This window comes from Podarcis tiliguerta, assembly GCF_965153285.1.
Source record: "Podarcis tiliguerta genome assembly, chromosome: 2".
Taxonomy (NCBI): Eukaryota; Metazoa; Chordata; class Lepidosauria; order Squamata; family Lacertidae; genus Podarcis; species Podarcis tiliguerta.
This window is the reverse complement of record NC_139535.1, coordinates 72707815-72729482: the sequence shown is the minus strand read 5'-3', so window position 1 is coordinate 72729482 and position 21668 is coordinate 72707815. Positions and strand designations below refer to the sequence as shown.

General features: G+C 45.7%; 2 protein-coding genes across 3 annotated transcripts in view; one reads left to right on the top strand and one right to left on the bottom strand.

Moving 5' to 3' along the window:
* Positions 1–282: 282 nt before the first annotated feature.
* Positions 283–5117, bottom strand: EFCAB9 (EF-hand calcium binding domain 9). The gene is made up of 4 exons (XM_083431010.1): positions 4936–5117; positions 3031–3179; positions 1542–1718; positions 283–667 (listed from the first exon to the last, which is right to left on the bottom strand). The coding sequence occupies exons 1-4, from the start codon at positions 5069–5071 to the stop codon at positions 512–514; spliced, it is 618 nt and encodes a 205-aa protein (XP_083287136.1). The 5' UTR covers positions 5072–5117; the 3' UTR covers positions 283–511.
* A 4137-nt stretch (positions 5118–9254) lies between these two features.
* The window catches only part of STK10 (serine/threonine kinase 10), a 68373-nt gene continuing 55959 nt past the window's right edge, over positions 9255–21668 (top strand). The window contains exon 1 of one of the 2 annotated variants that reach the window (XM_083430732.1): positions 9255–10222. In XM_083430732.1, the coding sequence (XP_083286858.1) occupies positions 10067–10222 (156 nt within the window). In that variant the 5' untranslated portion in view covers positions 9255–10066. The remainder of the gene's footprint in view (positions 10223–21668) is intronic. The other variant, XR_014508757.1, reaches the window with a different exon arrangement.

Below are 21668 nucleotides of genomic sequence, written 5' to 3'. Positions count from 1 at the left end.
GTGTGCATTTGTGGCAGGAGAGGGGAAGAGAGAGATGGCCACAGATTCTCACTTGGGGTTTTGTCAATGGAATTGTCCCATTAGCGGAAGGACGTCTTGACTACACAATGGGATTTCTTCTCTTCCGCTGCCGCCAGCCCACCCCCCCCGCCAATGCCATGTTTTGGAGAGTTCCCTCTATCCTCCAGAGCAGGCTGTTGGGGTGGGGAGCAGAAAGAGGAGGGGGGAAAGTCAGTGTGGGTCTTCTTGCAGCAAGAGTAAACAATCTAGCATGGATGGCTCTTTTTTTGAAAAACTAACCTTTATTTATTTATTTAGAAAGTTATTGTGTTTATATAGCCCAACACACATTTTATTCTCACTGTTCTCTTCTGATCTTTGTAAACAGCCTGCAAATTGTTTTTAATGAGTGTTTATCGTGTGTTCTGCTTCATGTGGTGTGGAGACGGGTTGTTTCGTTTTTTAAATTTCTGGCTGCCGGGGAAACAACACTCTTTTCTTCCATATGTAATTAAAGGTCACTGAAAGAAAATTCAGATAACGATTCTGCTTCTGCCGCTGCAGCTTCAGCCTTAGCTATCTGCTTCCTCAGTTTCTCCCTTGCCTTCCTCTGTTGTCGGTCAATGCAGAAGATAGTGAACATCCTGAACTCCTTGTAGTTCAGTTGCTGGTGATGGAAGGGAAAAGGTAATATTGCAGTTTAGTGAAATATTAATGGCTAGTTCATAAGCAAGTATTCTATGGGAGGAACGTGGCATTTTCCACCCTTCCCTTTAAGTCTTCCCTCTGCCCTTCTGAGGTGGTCTTGAAGGTAAACCTCAGATCTCTCTAGTCAAGAATTTTTTGTAGGCCTTATGGCCTGCATTATCAAATGGACAAGTGGAATTTCTTACCTGTGTTTCTGTAACGTCTGCTATAATTAACTCTGAATCTTAGATGGGTAAGCAAGTCTAAGGCTACCGTGCCTTTCATGTGTGTGGTATGGTTCCTGCACACAGAGGAACCAGCAGCTTCATGAGGTGCTGCTAAGTTGATAAAAGGGTAGGCTCAAGGGAGCTCAGGATTGTGCATGGTATTCTTGTGAACATAAACTAATCCTACCATGGACTTCAGAATGGGGGTGTGGGACTGGATGTGGCTGGCGACTGGATGTTTTTACTTAAAAAAAACACACCATCCCATCATGCCAACTTTGACAGGTAGGCAGGACTGCCACCCACCTGTCAATCACATGACATCACAGAGAACAATAGTGCGTGTTGTTGCAGTCTTAGATGAGGCTTCTTCAGCCTACTGAAAGTCAAAGACTTATTAAGATGGGGCAATATAGGTGGGGAGGGACCCACACATGGGCATAGCCAGGATTTGGGGGAGGCAGGACTTTTGTTTGGGGGGGGGGGAGAACTGATGTGATTGGTCAGTTAACTATTTTTATTGTTTTACTGCCCCTCCCTGCCCCGCTTGGCTGTGCCCCTGAACCCACATATCCCCATGCATTTGTTCTCTCACTCTCACCTACCGACAGACACACACAATGTTACCTCATCACCAGAGATGTCAAAGTCCTTGAATATCTGACTCAGCTCGGTCTTTTTAATATTAAAGAGGAAGCGAGTGGATTGGAACTCTGCTGGGCCAACTGTGTGCCCTCCATCGATGTCCAGCAGCTCAAAAACTGGATGACAATGACGATACATGAACTGCTTTTCAAGGTGGTTCTGATCCCAGAAAGAGAAGTCAGAGTATAAATTAAGTTTCTTTAAAAAAAATAATTCCAGCAGTATAAAACCCAAGCACTGGCATGTATGTTACTCTGATGTTATTGGGGGGGGGTATGACTTTTTAATATTCCTCATCTGCACATTCCAGTCTTTGTGTTTTGTTTTCTTTGAGGTTGCTATTAAGAGCAATGGGACCATTGTCTCAAATGGTGAAACTAGGATAAAGCTCCCTGACGAGAACAGAATTTGTAGTCTCCAAAATGCAGTGGTTCCTGTAGGAACTGAAGCACTAGATTTGCCCAGATCAGTTTAATGAAAGATGAAATTGAGGTTGTCCAAGAACGTTGGAGCTGGCAATGCATTGAGAATCCTGCACAGTGTGATGTCTCCTCTTGGTGTGTGTCCCTCCCCCCACTTCCTCATGTGCTGTCTTCAGTGCAGAGATCCTAATCCTCCCTCAGATGCCAGCTTCAAAGTAGAGATCTGATTTAAATATTGGTTTACTAACCGGGATCTTAAACCACAATCTGATCTAGCTTAGTAAGCCACCATTAAATCAGAGTTCCCTTTTTAGAATGTAATGGAGACCTCTGTTTAACACAAACTAGCATGTTTGTGTTAAAGCTGGGCAGGGTGGGTGGGTGGGTGGGTTGAGGGGAGGAGAAGGGGAGCAGTGTGCAGGCCTGACAATTTCCAGCTTCCTCAACCATGTTCATGCCTGAACCAGCTTATTAGGACAGTGTTGGCCAAACTTGGGTCTCCAGCTGTTTTTGGACTACAACTCCCTAGCTAACAGGACCAGTGGTCAGGGATGATGGGAATTGTAGTCCCAAAACAGCTGGAGACCCAAGTTTGGCCAACACTGCATTAGGATGAACAAAGGCATGGGCTCACAATCTTTTGTGGCCCAGGCACACATATGGAAATCTAAAACCGTCATAGACACTTCAAAATACCCATTTCACAGAAGAATAAATAAAATGTGGGAACAAGCTACTCCTCCCCAAGGCAAGCAAATGCACTTTAAAAAGAGGGGGAGCTGCAGGGGGCATTGACAAGCACCACGACAGGTGTCTGGGAGTGTAGTGACACCAATGGATACCACATTAGTGATACCAGAACTAAGGTTTGTTTGTTTTTCCTTAGTGCTCGGTGGGCATGTATTCTCTCTGGCTCCATATTACATTTAATGCCCCCTATTCAGCTAAATAGAATTCAGAACATACTGTACTGAACATTACTACCTTTTCTGCTGCCAGAAGCATCTCCCCTACCCCAGCCCAGCCTGGAATTGCTAAGTTAACTTTACCTCATGGGACATTATGATGCACACCAACATGTAGAATTCATCAAAGTTGACCTCCCCTTTGCCATCCCAGTCCAGTAGGTCAAACACCAGCATGATCTGAGCCTTGCTCAGGTCAGTTACATAGTGGAGAAAGTTGTAAAACTGCAGATCTGGGGGAAATCCACATAAAAATGTGTGTTTTAAATATGTCCTTAAATACATCCTTAATTACATATTCATCTCAGAATACAATGTGGTTTCCCCACAACAGAGCAACCAGGAGACCTCTTTTTACTGCCTTCTAAACCAGAGCATGCTCTTAATATTCAACTTTATCTACAAGAAAGGAGTAAGCACTTTCCCAGGAAATGTAAGTTTAGGCAATCGGACTACAGGAGAAGGTGATTGGTGCAGGTTGCCTCCATTACTTGAAGACTCAATGAGAGCACCTGCTTGCAATAGATATGGCAGAGGGGCAGCGACAGTTTAGGCCATATCTCACTGCTCAAGAGCAAAGACAAAATGCACACAGCCAAAATGCACACAGTCTTGAGGCATGTGCAAAGTTCCAGTTATACTGAGCATCATGGCAACACACTCCCCTAGCAATAAATGTTCCCACAACATGAAAATCAGCTTCCTTCTTTGGATTGATTGACACAAAATGTTTGGCATGCATTAATAGGAAAGAGATGTACTGTTTCATTTGCCTTGCATAATCCTCAAAGTGTTTGGGCAGTGCAATATGAGGTCTGAAAGTACCGTATTTTTTGCTCTATAAGACTCACTTTTCCCCTCCTAAAAAGTAAGGGGAAATGTGTGTGCGTCTTATGGAGCGAATGCAGGCTGCACAGCTATCCCAGAAGCCAGAACAGCAAGAGGAATTGCTGCTTTCACTGCACAGCGATCCCTCTTGCTGTTCTGGCTTCTGAGATTCAGAATATTTTTTTTCTTGTTTTCCTCCTCCAAAAACTAGGTGCGTCTTGTGGTCTGGTGCGTCTTATAGAGCGAAAAATACGGTAGTCGCAGAACTAGTACTGATGCTCATTAAAGAGCCTTCAATTGAAGATGATTTTACTTGAAAACACATATTGTGCTTATATTCAAAGCATAAGTTAGGAGAGGAGATATTCAGAAAACACCCACTCCTACGTTTGCCCCAGGAATGGATTATGAGCAGATGAATTCTGAGCTCCAACACTGAGGAGCAGCTAGATGCAACAATGACACTTCAAATCACAGTATGCCAGCAGGAGGCTGAACCCTCCTGCAGCCATGCTTTGTCGCTCAAAATAGCTTTTTAATAAGCCATTTTTCTTCCAGTGTGGGTTTCTTCCGATTTTTAAAAAACTATAGCTTTTTTTAAAAGAAAACCTGTATATTTTCAGCAGGTGGAAGGCAAAGGAAAGAATTCTGTTCTCCACAGCCACCTGCCCTACACTTAAATCTCCAAACCACACCCTATCAAGTTATAGGAATTTATTGTCAGACCCAGTTCTGCATGTTGGGCTGCTGCTGTTAAACCTAGTTTTGCCCTCTGAATTCCAGATACTAGGGACAACAAAGGGAAAGTTTATGCCTCCACATTTTGTGTGTAAACTTCCCAAGGGTACCTTGCCCGCCCAGCAGTGCTAATAGTGTACCCTCCCAGATATTTGGTCCCGTCTGGGGTGGTTCTTTTTATAATCTGGCTTGTGGCCAAACCCCTTAAGAATGAAAGACCACAGGCTTCATTTCTGAAGACATCCTTCAGAGTTCATGTGCTCTGCTCTGATCCCCACCTCCCTCTTCCGATCAGTTAGCGCGTGAAGTCCCTCTTTCTAGCTGATCTGAGGGGCAGCAACTGCTTGAAGGCAAAGTGAGATGATGCTGGGAGTTTCAGTTCACACCTTTGTGGCCTAACTTTAGCTGCTGTGTGAAACTTACCATTCAGAGAATTATTTTTGTGAACATCGAGCAGTTGAAAGTAGGACGCCAGTGCCCTTGCGTTTCTGACAGATAACAAGCAGTAGATTTTATCCAAACACAAAAAGTGCAGGAAGCATTTGGGTTTCAGCTTCATCTTGCCGACAATAAAAACCGTTCACCTGCGGAACGCTGGCAGGTATTCACGGCGACGCCTGCATCACAGTCAAAGAATTCCACCTTGGAACCAGAACAGGAGGGTGAAAAGAGCAACCCTCCCCCCACTTCTACCGTGTTCAAAATGGGTGCTCTCTGCCATAACAGACCCAGGGGCAATACATTACCGAAACTGGAAATGATCTTGGAGCAGTCCACAGGAAATTGGGGGGGGTCACATTGAAAACAGTTGGATTAAGGCTGGGAGTGGAAACTCTGAGTCTCCGGACTACAGCTCCCATAATCGCTGACCATTGGTGGTGGTAGGATGATTTGGAGTCCAATGGCTGAACATGCTCCTGCTCCATGGATTAAGTATTGATCCGCGCATTTTACCTTCCCTCAAATTGCAATCTTTAAGGTGAAGGTAGAAACAGAAAAGGGATAGGGGCAGAAAGTTTACTGCACAGGTTTGGGCTCCATAGCTTGTGTGCCCAGTAGGATGGTCAGTTGAAAAAAGCAGACTGGGCTCCTGCACCTTTAATAATCAGGTAGAAGGGCCAATTTCAGCATGTGTAACTAGCAAAGCAAGCAACACCTGCATCAATTCCTCCTCTACACAGCTCTTAAAGGTGCAGGAGCCTCATCTTATTTTTTTCACCTGACCACCTCTGAGTCTTTTCCACAATCCTGATGTAAACTTTGCATGGACTGCCCTTTAATAGACTTGGAAGGGTCTTCTTGTCTAAGGAAATGTCATGAGAACATCTTACATTTCCGGGTAACATCATCCTTTGTCCAGAGCCCTCTAGAGTGGTGTGTTAGCCCACAGTGGCCCAGATAGGTCAGAGGAATTGAGAGAGAGTTGCTCAAGGCCACCCAGGGAGGTTTGAAGCTTAACAGTGATTTGAAAGTGGCTTTCTCACATTATCAGCTGCCTGCTCTCATTGCAGGGGCTAGGTGGGGTGCCCCCTGTTGGTATCAGTCATTGTTAATCTTTCTACACGGGGCATCGTGAAGCTGTAACTCAGGGCATCACAAATTACTTGTTTTTGCAATTATTATTTTTTTAAATGTATATTTTGCTTTTCATCCCCCAAAAGGAAACACGAATTACAGCTAACAGCATACAAAAACCCACAACATCAATGTAAAACAATGAATAGTAGCAACTTATAACCCGCCAAGCCGAACAGTCTACCTGCCACTTATGGCAGGCTCTCAGGGCTTGGATCATTATTTCTGCTTTCTTCCTGGAGTTGCAAAAACAGGGTTCAGTATCTGACAGGCTACAATGCTTAGAAATCTGTCTTCTACAGAGTCAGACCTTTGGTCCATTTAGACCATACCATCTACTCAATACCAGGAGTGAGGAACCTCAGTCCTGTGGGTCAAATGCTGCTACCTAGGCCTCTCTTTCTTGTCATTGGTACTCTCCCCAGGCCATGGCCCTCAGTGGCCTCGCTTCACACCTCATTCCCCCCCCCCCGAATTTTTTATTCATTTTATAACACTAACAAACAACACAAACAGAAAAAACCAATACAAACAAATTCTTGTCTTATTCTTATTTTTTCTAAACATTGTTAGGTGAGCTTCCCCAAGTCCCCCCTATCTGATTTTCATTTTACCTCATCTTTAGCAGTTTTTACATATATCATAATTTTTAACCATTTTTTTAATCACTTACTTATACCATTAAAATCTTTACATAATATCCCTTACAAATAATACTGTTTTAAAACACACTATCTTCTACTTCTAACCCTACAGCCTATATCCACATCCAAAGCTATTCTAAGATTTAAATATTAACATTTTTTTTCAGATATTCTTTAAACTTCTTCCAATCTTCTTCCACCGTCTCTTCTCTCTGGTCCCAGAGTCTCCCAGTCAGTTCGGCAAGTTCCATATAGTCCATCATCTTCATCTGCCATTCTTTGATAGTTGGTAAATCGTGTTTCTTCCAATTCTTCACTAGTAATATTCTCGCAGCTGTTGTGGCATACAGAAAAAAAGTAACATCCTTTTTGGGGATTTCACCCCCCACCATACCAAGTAAAAAGACTTCTGGTTTCTTAATAAATGTGTTTTTCAACACTTTTTTCAGTTTCTTATAAATCCTTTCCCAGAAGTCTTTTACCTTGGGGCACGTCCACCACATGTGGTAAAAGGTTCCTTCTTTTCCCTTACATTTCCAGCATTTATTATCATATGATACATTTTTGCTAGGCTTCACACCTCATTAGGTGTGTTTTTTGCCAGACATGAATGTGTCCTTTAACAATGCCTCTTGCTTAGGTGGATGGAGAATAGAGGAGGATGTATGAGCATGTGTAGAAACTGGCCCGTAGAAGAGTGGTTCGGAGGGAATGTGGCCCCCCGGGTGGAAAAGCAGAACTCTGGGGTTTCAGACCAGGAGCTTTTCCCACCCCAGCTGGAGATGATTCAGTCTGGTGGGTCACAAGATGCACAGCCAAAATGGCAACTGGCAAAGCTAGTGAAGATTTACTACATAGCAAGTCCTGTCATTTCCAAATTCTGTAATTCCAAGCAGTTCCTCTAGATGTCCCTATTCATTTACATTTGTTAGTGTGTATGAGCAGCAGAAGTGGTCTGTTTCTGCCAAGACTACTGTACCAATCTAGTAGAATATTTGTTCAAGGTCCAATTAAGTCGAAGTATATGTTTTATTTAGTAAAACTGGTTCATGGATCTCAAAACAGGTTTATCCAGCATTATCCTATCAGTCCAGCTGCCTGATAGTGTCTTTGCAAAACCCCATTGTGAGATGAGAGGTACTAAGCCAATGGCAGCCAAAGGGATGTGATACTCTAAGCCTCTGCGAGGTCATAGTGGAGTTGCAAGCTATGTGCCAGAGTAACAAAGGTCATCAGAGTAAATCAGGCAATCCTGAAGCTGGAAAGATCATACAGAGGCCTCAGAAACTACAGAAGACAGGTTCAGCAAACGGCCATTGATTACAGCTGTAATTGGCTCATATTTGCTTGCTGTAACCCTGTCTAACTTACTCCTTGACATTTTTGCAAGGTAAATTTGGCATGACTTATAATAGGTCTGTGTGTGTTATGTTGTATGAAGCCCACTAAAGACATGCTATTCCGAATAATTTTATATTACAATCAGAGGTGGCCCGCCCTGGCCTGTTCTGCTACCTGGGGCAAAAAGGGAATTGCGGCCTCCTGCTCTCTCCCCACTGCTCCCGCCATGCCACGCCACCACCACTTCAACACCCCAGCTCCCACCAGGTTCGGCAAAAGCCAGGGGGTTCCGCAAAGTGTTGCCGCTTGGCTCCTCTGCCTTGGGGTAAGAGGAGCACCGTGCACCGTAACACCTCCATGTGGCCAGCAAGAGGGTGGCATTCTGGTGGTGACAGAAGCAGTGGAGAGAGCAGAGTGCCACCTCTTGCACTTCCGCTGCCTGAGCCACCCTCATGGGTGGAGTGGCTTCAATTACAGTACAGTGGTACCTGGGTTAAGAACTTAATTCGTTCTGGAGGACTGTTCTTAACCTGAAGCACCACTTTAGCTAATGGGGCCTCCTGCTGCCGCCGCCACACAATTTCTGTTCTCATCCTGAAGCAAAGTTCTTAACCTGAGGTACTATTTCTGGGTTACTGGTGTCTAACCTGAAGCATCTGTAACCCGAGATACCACTGTATACTGAATTAGGTGACTAAGCCACTGCCACCAAACCATGGGTACTGGTGGTAATATTATTAATTCCACACAAAAATTGGTTGTTTACAAAGACACGCATTCAAATACCGCTTCTACCACCCTTCAGGAACGGAGTGGGGGGGGTGTCTGTGTTTTTTTGCAACCCTAAAGCTAGTGTTACTAATCAATGCAGAGCTACAATTTACAAATCGTTATCTGAATAAGAGACTCTCTGCTCAAGAATGACATTTACAGCTCCACCATCTGAGCCAAGTCTGCTCAAAGGGAACTCCTGTTCCATTCAGTGGCGCTCCCTCCCAGGTAAACGGAGTTGCTAGATCGCTTCTCGTAGTTCCTTTAGGACACTTTCCCCGACACGCACATTCTTAGCTCCCTTCCGACCATTTCCAAAGAAGTGATTTAATTTTTAATCCTCCCGGGTTTCCCAGAGTTAGAAAGTGTGCCGGTGGCGCACGAGATAACATCCCGCTTTCAGCTTAAGCCTCCTCGCGGGGCGGACTGGAGCTCCGTTGCACGTCTTAGCCACGAAGCCACTGGAGCGCCAGCCGGGACCGCTCGCTTGCTCGCCGGGTGGCTTCCCTTCCTGGAGAGACCCCTCTTCTTCCCGATCCCCAGCAGGGGCAAAGGAATCGGAAACGGAAACTACAATTCCCTTGGCCCCTTGCGAGGGGTGTTTGCGAAGGAGGGACGCTGTGGAAGCGGCGGAGGGCTGCTTGGCTGAGCGGGGGGCGGGCTCACACGACCCACGGCTCCGGGGCGGGGCCAGGAAAGACACGCAAGTGGCGGCTCCGAGAGGAGGAGGCGGGGCGAGCGGAACGCGGAGGGCTCCCGGTGTGGCCAGGACGGGGCGGGGGCAGAGATGCGCGCCCAAGTCCCAGCAGGTGAAGCGGCGCTGCGAGGCCACTCCACGCGCTCGCCTTGAGCGCTCTCTTCCCCGGCCGGGCCGGAGCGGCCCCGGGGTGGTCGCTGCGGAGCGCCGGCTCCTGCGCTCTCCTGCGAGGGGGCGCGCCACGCGTGGCCGCGGAAGCGCAGAGAGAGGCAGCCGAGCAGGCTGAGCCGATCCTTTCGCTTTCCCAGCCGAGGCAACGGTGCGTCTGCCGGGCAGGAGTTGTTCTTGCGCGCTGCTCTCCAGAGCGGCTCTGGGTTCGAGAGCTGCCGCCCAACCAGCCCGTGCCTGCTGCCGCTCGCCTCTCGCGGACTAGCCGACCGCAACGCCTGCTAGCTCGCCGGACCCGTTTCCCTTCTGCCCTCTCGGTATATGGTCGGACCATCGAGGGCCAGCCCGGGGCAGTGCCATGGCGTTCGCCAATTTCCGCCGCATCCTGCGCCTCTCTGCCTTCGAGAAGCGCCGATCCAAGGAGTATGAGCACGTTTGCCGGGACCTGGATCCCAACGAGGTGTGGGAGATCGTCGGAGAGCTGGGCGACGGCGCCTTCGGCAAAGTGTACAAGGTGAGCAAGAAGATGCGGTGGCGGGAGCGAGTTCGAGTTCGGCGCGCCTTGTAGGCGCGTGGAGTTTGCTTGGTGGGGTAAAGTAAAAAGGTAAATGAGCCGGCAACTTCACGAAACGAAGAAGGAAAGGCTGGCGCTTGGGATCTCTCGAGTCTCTCTCGCGTTCACAATAACACATTGCAAACCGCGTTAGGTAGCAGTGTATGCGGTTCGGAGGGTGGCGAGCCGTGACACGAGCTGAGAGTTCATTTTCACCAAAGTCACGTGGAGTTCTCCCCAAACACTTAGGGGTTTCGTTTCATACCTACAAGATAAGTTGTTATACTTCTGTTGCTGTACTCTGAGAAAGGAGGAGGGGGGTAAATTATCTTGTAGCATGTCACTTTAACAAGTAACTCGTTCTCTTTGAAGAAGTGCCTTTCCTTCTCTCCTTAATTGCTTCAACTCCTGTGTGAAGCTGGATTTGGGCATTCATAAATGTCAAACTTACCTGTATCCCGTGGTGTGAGTTAACTTTTGCATTGGGAACACATGTGGATAGATCAGAATGTTCACTGCTTTTCCCAATCCCCCTCTCCCGGCTTTTTAGTAGGTTGAGGAATCCTGCAAACCCCACAGCTGTGTGCATACAGATTTTGTTTGGATAACTTTACTCCTTGTACACATGGCAAGTCCGTGCAAACCATCCTGGATAGAGAAATGTTGTTCCTTACCAGCGTGAATAATACAGTTCAGCGATTGAAAGGCATTAAGTATTGCAAGGAGAAATAGCCAGAGACCTGCTAGATCCAACCAAAGGCCTCTCTGGTCCAGCATAGGCCAGGCCACTGGCCAACCAGAAGCTGCAAGGGCCGGCCCTAAATACTTTGCTGCTTGAACCAGTTAAAGTTCTAAAGCACAGCCAAGTTATTCTGGCACTTAAGGTAGAAAGCTCCGCAACAATTTTCCTCTTCTCCAGCAGTAAAAGTACAATAAATATTAAACTAAATAACTTAATGGCACCCAAACACAGCTGGCCAATGATAGGGCCCGTGCCTGAGCAGGATATGAATGCAGTTGCCCTTTTTTGCCGATTTCCCCCAGCAAGTAGTATTCATAGGCATGCCGCCTCTGGCCCTGGAAAGCGATCACAACTAGTAGCCTCCCATTGCTGCTGTCACATTCATGTAGCCTGCAAAGCCTTGAGAGGAGGTTAAATCCTTCTTCCATTTGGTTAATAGCAAATTCTTACTGGGTTTCGTTTCATGTAGGAATGGTGTTGGGCAATGGGGGATGAAAGAAAATATTCCGCAAGAGAATTTTTAATTTATCCTTGCTTCTTATGAGAGTGACATTCACGGCAACAGGTGGGGATGGAGTTGGGGATCAAGTGTCCTCTTTCTATAAGTCCATGTAGTGGGAGCCCCCCCCCCCCTGCAGGAGCACATGTCTTGCCAGAAGTCTGTAAATCATATAGACTGTGTGTTCCTTCAGGGGAGATGTGGAGTAATCTTGGATTAAAGAGGTAGTGCAGATTTAGGGGTGCGCTGCATTTTGTTGTTCTATTCTCCCTGCCTCTGATCCAGCACCTCTCTTAGATTGTAAGCTCCTCTGAGCAGAAACCCTAGAAGCTCAGCCCCAGTATGTTTCAGCAAGGCACATCAAGTTCCTGTTAGTAGGTATTTCTAGATGGATGCTTTGACAATACTGTTCATCAGTCTTCCCCAACCTGGTGCCCTCTAGGTATTAAGGTCTACAGCTGTTGTCAGCATGCTGAAAACAGCTGTGGTTCATAACAGCTAGAGGGCATCAGGTTGGGGATGATGGGAGACTGAGTTATAGTCAAAAACATCTGAAGAACTTCAGGTTGGGGAAGGCTGCTCTCTGCCACGAATCTCAGCTGAGTCAACTAATTGGGTCCAATTCATGATAATGGGCAGCTTTATTTATAAAATGTCAGGGAGATGCTCTGCAGATCGCTTGCTCTTCCAGATGTTGGTCTTAGTGCTTTATATTTACATATATAAAAATAGCTTCTTGTTCAGACTTCTTTCCTCCCCCGCCCCCTCCTCCCCCATTTGAGTGTCTTAAGGTGTTGAATCTAGAGCTGTTTTCAACTTTACCAGACAAATCCTTTTGGGGAGCCTGGATTGACTTGGCAAATCTTGTTAGTAATAGTGACCAGAAGCTAATGAGAGGCCAGCTGGGCTCATTTGCAGGGGGGATATGAATGCTGCTAGATTGAAGACAGATTTCTGGGGAACAAGGTTAGCAAGAGCCTGATTGGGGCTTGGGCAAGTAGAGGTGGTACTGTAAGGCGAGGCTAGTGATGGAGTCTGGCCATACGTTAGACTTTAGAGATGAAGGGAACTGGCTTGGATCCCTGCCCTTGGTGAGTGCAGTACAAATTGCTGAAATGGCTGGTGTAGTGCAGGGACCGCAGCTCCATTTTTGTGGAAGCAAGAATAAAAAATTGACCTGTTTTTCAGCAGTTGCAGCAGATAACACTGCCGCAATTGCACAAGGCAGACTTGGCCAACCTGATACCCAGCATGCTAATTGGGGCTGAGGTGAGTTGTAGTCCAAAACACCTGGAGGCCAGAAGGTTGGCTAAAGCTGGCTTAAGCAATATGCAAGGGTACTAGGCTTGAGGAGGGCTGATAATGGCTCATCTGACTGCACTTCAGTCTTTGACAATTCTGTTGACTACACACAATAATGGCTGTCAAGAATCCATTGTGGTAAACTATTTAAACCATGTGATGCATGTGTGTTCCCGCTACTCTGGAAGGCAAGAATTAGTGTGGCCATCCAAACCACAAGAGTAATGAACTGTCTTTCCTGTTACAATTCAGAAAAGCTTTGAACTTGTGTGTTTAGTAGAAGCAATGTAGATAGAGACTGCCACTGTCAGACTAAAATGCTGCTGCAAGTCTCTGGAAATCACTCATTTATGCCAGAAGCCTCTCCTGCTAAGAAAGTAAAATGAGACCTGCTGGATCAGGACAGTATCTCATCTAGTCCAGCATCCTGTTCTCCAGCAGCTGATACTCAAAAGCATACTGGCTCCAACAGTGACGGTAGAACGTAGCGCTCAGGGTTAGTAGCCATTGGATAGCCACATCCTCCATCAGTTTGTCTAATCCTCCTTAAAAACCACCCAAGTTGGTGGCCACCACTGTCTCCTGTGGGAGCAAATGCCCACCTATCATAGGGGAGTTGCTCCATCCCAGTCGCCCTTTTCTGAACATTTCCCAACTCCGTAATATCTTCTTTGATGTGAGATGAAAGCAGCAGTCATATCGAAAGCAGTCATATCATAAATTTGGATGGTGGCATTATGATGTGGATAATTTTATTTTCAGCTAGTTGTCCCTGTTCTGTTTTTTTTTTAAAAAAAGAAGACTGAATGGGGGAAGCACTGCACTCATCAATAAAAGAGAAAGAAACAGGGAATCGGAGAGGTACCCAGTCTGTGATACCAGCTGGAGGAATGTGTCACTCTGGGAATACTGAAGCTCACTGTTAAAAAGCATTTATTTGGAAATTAACATCCATTTAAATGGATCTTTTCAAGTGTGTCTAAAAGCCATGCTCTGGTTATTTCCCTGCATGAATTATCACAACTAACCCCCCAACAGCCTTCCTGACCCCCTTCCCTTTGTTCCGTGTATGTCTGCTGCCAAGACTGTCCATCTCCCCAGTAGTTGTGGGCTCTGGTCCACAAAAGCTTAACTTTTAAGACACCACAATCTTCTACAATTGGTTCAGTGGGGCTTGCTTCTTATAAATTGGCATAAGATTGCAGCTAAGCCAACAGACATAGTTGCCTCCCTGGAATAATTCTGATTGAGTGCACCACTCCTCAACCCCATCATTGTACCATTCATACCCAACATGAATTTCTTCTCCTTACTTCATGGTCGTTTAAGCATGATTTCTCTTCATGGTCTTTTAAACATGATTTTTTCTTTGGGCAAGGGCTTCATTGTTCAAACAAAAACCCAGGGAATGAGCTCAGCTTCCACTCCTTTCTTTGTACTTGATCAGACTTTTCCATTTCCTCCACCTCCTTTCACTTCTTCCTTATACCCCCTTTCCTGTTTGCTTGTTTTTAAATCCAGCCAAAGTCAAGCAGAGCTCCAGTGGGCGAGAGATGCAGCACAATTGCCACTGCATGCTTACTCAGAAGTTGTCCCACTGCTTTCAGTGGGGCTTACCTCTCAGGAAAGTGCGGCTTTAGGCCTGTGCTTGGTTTTTCCCATTGAAATAGTGGAATTTAAGCATTTTGGAGGGCCAGATTATGCTCCCTTGCCGACATGGGCAGTCCTTGATGTATGAGTAGCTTCTTGTAAAAATTTTGGGTTGGAAGGGAATTTAATTGTGCAAAGATAAACAAATTTAAGGTGTAGTCCTATGCACACTTGCTTGGAAATAAGCCTCACTGAACACAGTTGGACTTAACTTCTGTGAGTAAGCATGCATGGGACTGTGCTGTAAGTAACATAAGATGGAAGACTTCCCTACCTCACTTCTTGTATAACTGAATGGGAAGAGGGCATGGCAAGCTTGGGTGTCCGTAGGCTCCAGAGTATGCCCGGTGATGTCACTGGTGCTGAGCCACAGCCCAGAGACCTTTGAGCCTGCGCAAACAGGGCGGATTGGGCCTTCCCTGCCCTCCGAATGCCATGGCGAGGGTGGCAGCTTTGTTGTCAGATTATCAGCTTGGAATCCTTGTCCAGAACCTCAGACTTCTTGTACATGCAGTTCTCTTAGTAGTTGATTGGGAGACGGGGTGAGGAGTACGTAAAACACTCCCAACAGAGTGATGATTAAATCTAAGAAAACTGAACTACATAGCATATAAGCAACATGCTGTATAAGAACATCCATTTTGCTTAAATGCTGTGTAATATAAACCATATATATTTCATAGTGGGACTCATGCAGCCTGGGTGGTGGATAGCTGCAGCAGCACTGGTCCCCTAAACTGAACTGTGGCCGAGAGAGCTTCAGGTATCATTCAGTTTCTCTGAACTGGCTTTCTATGAATTAATAACCAGCCTGTATTGAAAAGTCTTTGCTTCAGATCTCAGCTCAGCCAAGAATTGGGCAAACTGTTCTTTGCTCAGCCTCACCTGCAAATTTAGAGATAATCCTCCCTATTTTACAGAGTTGTTATTATGAACATGCATAGCATACAGTCATGGAGTGAATCCTGCTGGCTTCAGTGGGGCTTAGGATTGGACTGTAATTTGCACACGCAGCAGTCATCATATAGCACTTGTTTTTCAATAAATTTCAGGTGTACTGTATAACTTTGGTAACCCAAGACTGCATGATTGGCGGTGGTGTCGTAGTTGAATCATGATTGTCTCAAACAATTTGAGGCTTCTTGGTCATCCGCTCTGGGTGATTTATTCACATCTTGTTGGCGTGTTAAGGATACTCTCCCTTGCTTGTGTTATGAAATGAAAATGAAAAGCTTGGGGGAGGGGGAATGGAATGTATTTTAAGAAGTGCCTATCAACACATATGTTTACTTTACATACAGTTTATATACCTCTCCATGAGACTTCCTCTCAGCCAGAACAGGGACTTCCTGGTTCATTTTAAAACACCAAGTGGAAGGCAGAGATTGGGCCAAGGTCACTCAGTAGTTCAGAAAGTGGTCTTTAGCTACCCTCACACTCTCTTGAGGTCACTTGTTGATGCAGCTGCTGTGAAATTAATAATAATAATAACAACAACAACACAGACTGTGTGCAGGTGGGTAACTTTCCTGCTCTCCAGAGAGCAGTGGACAAGAAGACAAAGGAGCTGCCATTAGTGTCCCCCTTCTTTCAAGTGGGCATTCTAGCTCTAGCATCTTTCTCCATTCCCCATGGAGCAAAAGAACTATACAAATGTAACTGAACATTTGTATAGTTCAGGGGAAGGGGCAGGTGTATTGTGTAAATCAGTTCCTCAACAGGGATAGGATGCCACACACTATGCTTGAGATCGCCTGATCCATGCTGAGAGAGGGGGGTAGAGTGGGCTTGAGAACCCTGAGGGAAACGGATGGTCCTCCAGGCATTGCTGGGCTGCTGCAACTCTCACCAACTCTGACCTAGTGACTGTTCTGCCTAGGGCTGATGGGAGTGCCAACAACATATTCAGGGTCAAAGGTTGCCACCCTTGCTGTGTATCCTGTTGGACCTTCTTGCACTGCCTCCAGATGATTCAGTAGGAGCAGCAAGGAGGGTCCAATCCTTTCCAGGCAGGGTGCAGGAGGCTCAGATGCCTTTAGGCTCTGGTTCCCCCTGACAACCCATTGTACCAAACCATAGACAGCTCTCAGCCAGTGTCTTGAACAACAATTATCCCAGTAAATCTGGAATAATGTTATGGCATCCAGCAAATGGCTCAGTAATTACTGCGGTTTTCCCAGTTTAATTACCAATTTAACTAGGGTAAGTTTGGCTGTCCCCAAGGCATTCCTCATCATGTCCTCGTCATCATGTCCTGTGTCTGCCAGCAACACAGAGAAAATAATTGTTGGGTGCATAACAAACTGACGAATAAGCACTCTGAACGTTTTACGTTGAGGAATTTGGGTTGCATGCAATGAGTTTATGGGGAAAATATATTGCCCTGTCTTTTTTAAAATGAGGCTTATCAGCTGCCTTTAAAATGTGTAACTTGCCTAGATTAGAACAAGTGTCTCTCACTTTGTCTTTCATCATCTTCCGCAACCCATGCATATGTTGAGGGGGAACTTGATAAGAAAACACATCTCCCATCTCAAATTGTGGAAACTGGGACAAAAGAAATGCTGCTTGTTGTTTAAGAAAAGGGAAGGGAAGTAAGGGGGGCGTCAGTGGTGTGGTGGTTCAGTGCTGAGCACCATTGCAGTGTAGATTCATTTTAATGGGTATCTTTCTCAGCAAAACAATACTAATTTGATTGGTTTTCTGCAACAGATGTTAACCTGTCGGCACAATGCCCTTAAAAAGAAAAAACCTTTAAAATAATTTTATTTCTACACCATTGAAGCTTTCTTTAATACAGAATAAAGCAGACCTTTTGGTTAACTTGCATATACGCACGGGGATCAAAGGAACTATTGGTGTTACAGGTTGAAGCAGATACACTGGGAGAGATTTTGCACGAGGCATTACTGACAGGTGCAGCACTTAGTGGAGAGCATAAGACTCTTAACTACTGAAACAAAGTCTGCTTAGCGTTTATGTTGATCCAGTCCAAAATCCATTCAAAGCAATTAGAAGCTCTGCTGAGGACTCTGGATCTTCCAGTTCTGTACACCTGAGCTTGCTAGGTATGAGAAGGTAATCCCTTGTAATTTGGAAAGTCTCTGAAGTCTGCAGGATGCAGACTTTCCATCTCTGTCTACTAAAAATGGCAGCCCATGGCCAAGTTCCTTCCTCTTCCTCCATAACATCTTGCTCTGTGCCCTGTGTCAGGACCCCATTGTTCTCTGCCCTTTCTGTACCACCCCCACTGCCTCCACAATTCCCCATAAACAGCTGCCACTCGTGAGTGCAAAGAACTGCCCATCAAGAGACAAGAGTTGAACCTGACATGGGGATGCCATTTTTTGCCAGTGGCCCCGTCCCTCATTGGTATATATGTATATCAGTCTCCAATCTACAGCAGAAGGGATTGACGCTCCTTGCTGCTGCCAACATTTTGTTCTTCCTTTCCTCTGACAGTAAAAACAGATGCCCTGGAGCATCAAGAAGCTGAGCGTGACTCTCAGCGTTATGTGGGTGGGGCTTTGTTAGCTGTAAACCAGGCAAAAGAAAGGTATATTGTGTTATGGGCCATTTGAAATGCTTGACCAGCTTGTATGATGCACAGACCTATACCACAGTGCTGGATGCTCAAAGCAAAATAGCCCGAAGAAACTTTTTACACATGCAGGCTGAAGGTCAGCTTGCTAGAATGTTGTTGTACAACTGCAAATACTGGAGCAGGAAAGTTTATCTGCATTTTTGAGCGTGCCCCAAACCAGGGCTGCCCGCCTTGCTAAAACAGCAGGGATGCATCTGTGCCTCTTGTGAAATGCTATCGCTGTGTTCCAGAGGCTACTGATGAGAACACCTACGCCCCTGATAACTCGACTGTGGCAGGATGTGTTTTGCTAGGGTGGCCTCTTGACACTGCCTGTTTCTGCAGCAAACAATGTACTGAAGTAACTTCCTGCTGAAAATGTGGTCTGGGTTTTTTTGTTTTTGTAAAGTTCTCTGTTCTATTGGTGTTGCAATATACCCTAACTATAGCAATCCTCCGCTTTCCATTTCAGATAGCCATTTTCTTAAGTACGCTGAAAATGTCTGTCTCCTTATCCTCCATTCAGTGCAAAATCATCATTTTTTAAGGCTGCAATACTAAGCATGCTAACCTGGGAGTAAGCCCCAGTGAATTCAGTAGGACTGACTTCTGAGTAAATATATAATCATTGAATTCTAGTGTCGGAAGGGACCCCAAGGGTCATCTAGTCCAACTCCCTGCAGTGCAGGAATCCCAGAAGAATCTCTGATAGATGGCCATCCAACCTGTGATTAAAAATCTCCAGTGAAGGAGAGTCCACCACCTTGCGATGTTGAACAGCTCTTACAAACAACAAGTTCTTCCTAATGTTTAATTGGAATCTCCTTTCTTTAACTTGAATCCATTGGTTTGGGTCTTACCCTTTGGAGCAGAAGAAAACAAGCTTGCCCCATCTTCTACATGACCATGGGTAGGCAAACTAAGGCCCGGGGGCCGGATCCGGCCCAATCGCCTTCTCAGTCTGGCCCGCAAATGGTCCAGGAATCAGCATATTTTAACATGAGTAGAATGTGTCCTTTTATTTAAAATACATCTCTGGGTTATTTGTGGGGCATAGGAATTTGTTCATCCCCCCCCCCCCAAATATAGTCCGGCCTCCCACAAGGTCTGAGGGACAGTGGACCGGCCCCCTGCTGAAAAAGTTTGCTGACCCCTGCACATGACAGCCCTTTGAATATTAGAAGATAGCTATCATATCACCTCTCAGTCCTCTCCAGGCTAAACATACCCAGCTCCCTCAAGTGTTCCTCATAAGGCTTGGATTTCAGACCTTTGCTATCTTGGTTGCCCCCTCTGCACATGTTGATTAGGATTGTGCCATAATTCAAACATTTGAGGTGATTATTTTTAGAATCTAATGGCTGGGGAATTCCCTACACCTCCTCGAATGATCTGAACACTGCAAATCCCCATCTCTCCTCCCTCCCTCCCCCACCCCAATCATTTTGTCAGATGCAATGTTGTCATTTCCTAGCTGAACGAAATTTATTTTGACCCTACCCTAGTGCTACATTTCCTGGATTTCGAGTACGAATATATCTCTGGCAAATTTTGCATGTGACAATTGCAGTTCAGTGCTATTTTCCGCTAATGAATACAGTGGTACCTCGCAAGACGAATGCCTCGCAAGACGAAAAAGTTTTTTGTTTTTTGAGTTGCTTCGCAAGACGAATTTCCCTATGGGCTTGCTTTGCAAGACGAAAACGTCTTGCGCCTTTTTCTTAAAACCGTCAATGCATTCCTATGGGAAACTGTCAATGCATTTCCTATGGGAAACCGTGCTTCACAAGACGAAAAATTCACAAGACAAAAAAACTCGCAGAACGAATTAATTTCGTCTTGCGAGGCACCACTGTATATTTTTATGTTGTGAAATAAGTTACTTTCTTCCTGATTACGTGAATGAGCTCTAGAGGCTCCCACATAGCTCCAAAGCCCATGAGCCAGCCTGCTTCATTTTGGATCAGAGCCACCTCTATTGTGAGGTAGTCCAAATATCTCCCAGGTGGGGTTTATTGCCTCCACACCGCATCTGAGCTCTCAACCGGTCCACCAGAGGGCTGTTTGGGGTAGTTCCTTGACATTAATTTCCACACTGCAGACCTCTGCTGTAACTGCTGGACATCTCGGCCTTTTAATGCAGTGGCTTGCATTTGAAAGCGAGCAGAAATTGAGATTTCTGACATTTGTGGTAAAGGTTCAGCAACCTTCTCTAAGAGGAAAATGCCAGCATAGCACTGGTGGCACTGAGATGCTTCGAATATTCCAGTGATTCCTGCGTGCATTATGTGAGACCTGAAACTCTTAGAGGGCAGTGTTTGACTGAATTAATCAGAGTCTTTCTTGAATGGCATAGCTCTCAGTCTTGAACTTCATTCCCATTCTTTTGCCCACTTGAAGCCTTCTGGCCTTCACAATAAGACACAGAAACCCTGGGGCTTGCTGAAGAGCTATGTAAGGCTAATGTGGATGAAATACTTATTGTCTTCAATTCGTGGGCTGTTCTCCCTGTCGGCTCCAGGCAAGGCGATAGGTATTTGCATCTCCTGTGTTTTGACTTGCCCCAGTTAGCTTTAAAGCAATTCTGATAAGCTCTTACACAAATGGTGTCATATAACAGGTGCTTTGTTCCATGGCTAGCATTCTCTGCTTCTTAAACATCCAGCTACAATGACTAGAGAAATAATAGTGCCACTCAGCACAGCCTTTCCAATTTTTGCTTTATTCATGTAGCTTCATGTTTGTAGCAATCCTATGTGGCCCCTATTGACTTTCTAATCTGCTTCAGACATTCTATCTGAAGGCCCTGAAATGCCACCTCCTTCCACAAAGCCATTGACTCTTTTTTTGGGGTGGGGAGTGGGGGTGGGGAATACCTATATCTGAAAATGCACTGCACTCTTTAACCTTCCAATATCCCTCCCCCAACCCTCTTCAATTTGGTTTTCATCCCATTCATTCAGCCAAAGCTGCACTTTGGTGGCAATCCAAACTCTTGGCATTTAGTGCTTAATAGAGCAGCATAGACACTGCCACAGTCCAGCCACTTGTTCTGGCAAGGGCAGAAGGGGGGGGGGGGGCTGGCAAATAAACAACAACCCTTCTCTATTCCAACTTCCAACAGGGGCAGATCAGTCTCAAAACGCCCCATTTCAGCCATTTCTGCTTGCCACCACCTGTGGGCATGCCATCAGCAATAGCTGCTGCCCACCCCCTGTTGGGGAGGCACATTAGGGCATCCCTTGCTGGCGGAGCTTCCGTCCAGCAGAACTAGGCAGGACAGGGTGAAGAGACATCTCTGTTCCATCCAAACCCCTGCCAGCACACCGACCAGAAGTTTTCCTAAAAGCATCCTGCTTAAAACTGAAGACTCATTGAGTTATCTGCAGCTTTCAATACCGCTGTTAATCCACACTCTTAACCTTTAACCTCTCTCTTTTGTATTGGTTTTTATGCTACAATGCCTTCTTCAAAGAGCTCTTATCTTGCTTTTTTCCATTTAGTTTCTGTCATTAGCTTTGTTCTTCCATCACATAGTATGTTTTCACAGGCATTCCATAAATTGAGACCAATGGATAGCCTGTACTTCTCAGGGCAACTTACAACAAAATCACAATACGAAAACAATGGC

Coding starts and splice junctions, on each gene's coding strand:
- EFCAB9 (XM_083431010.1), bottom strand. CDS start 5,071: ATGAAGCTGAAACCCAAATGCTTCCTGCACTTTTTGTGTTTGGATAAA. Junction 3,180..4,935: donor CAAAAATAATTCTCTGAATG/GTAAGTTTCACA, acceptor GATTTCCCCCAG/ATCTGCAGTTTTACAACTTT. Junction 668..1,541: donor TTGACATCTCTGGTGATGAG/GTAACATTGTGT, acceptor TTCCATCACCAG/CAACTGAACTACAAGGAGTT.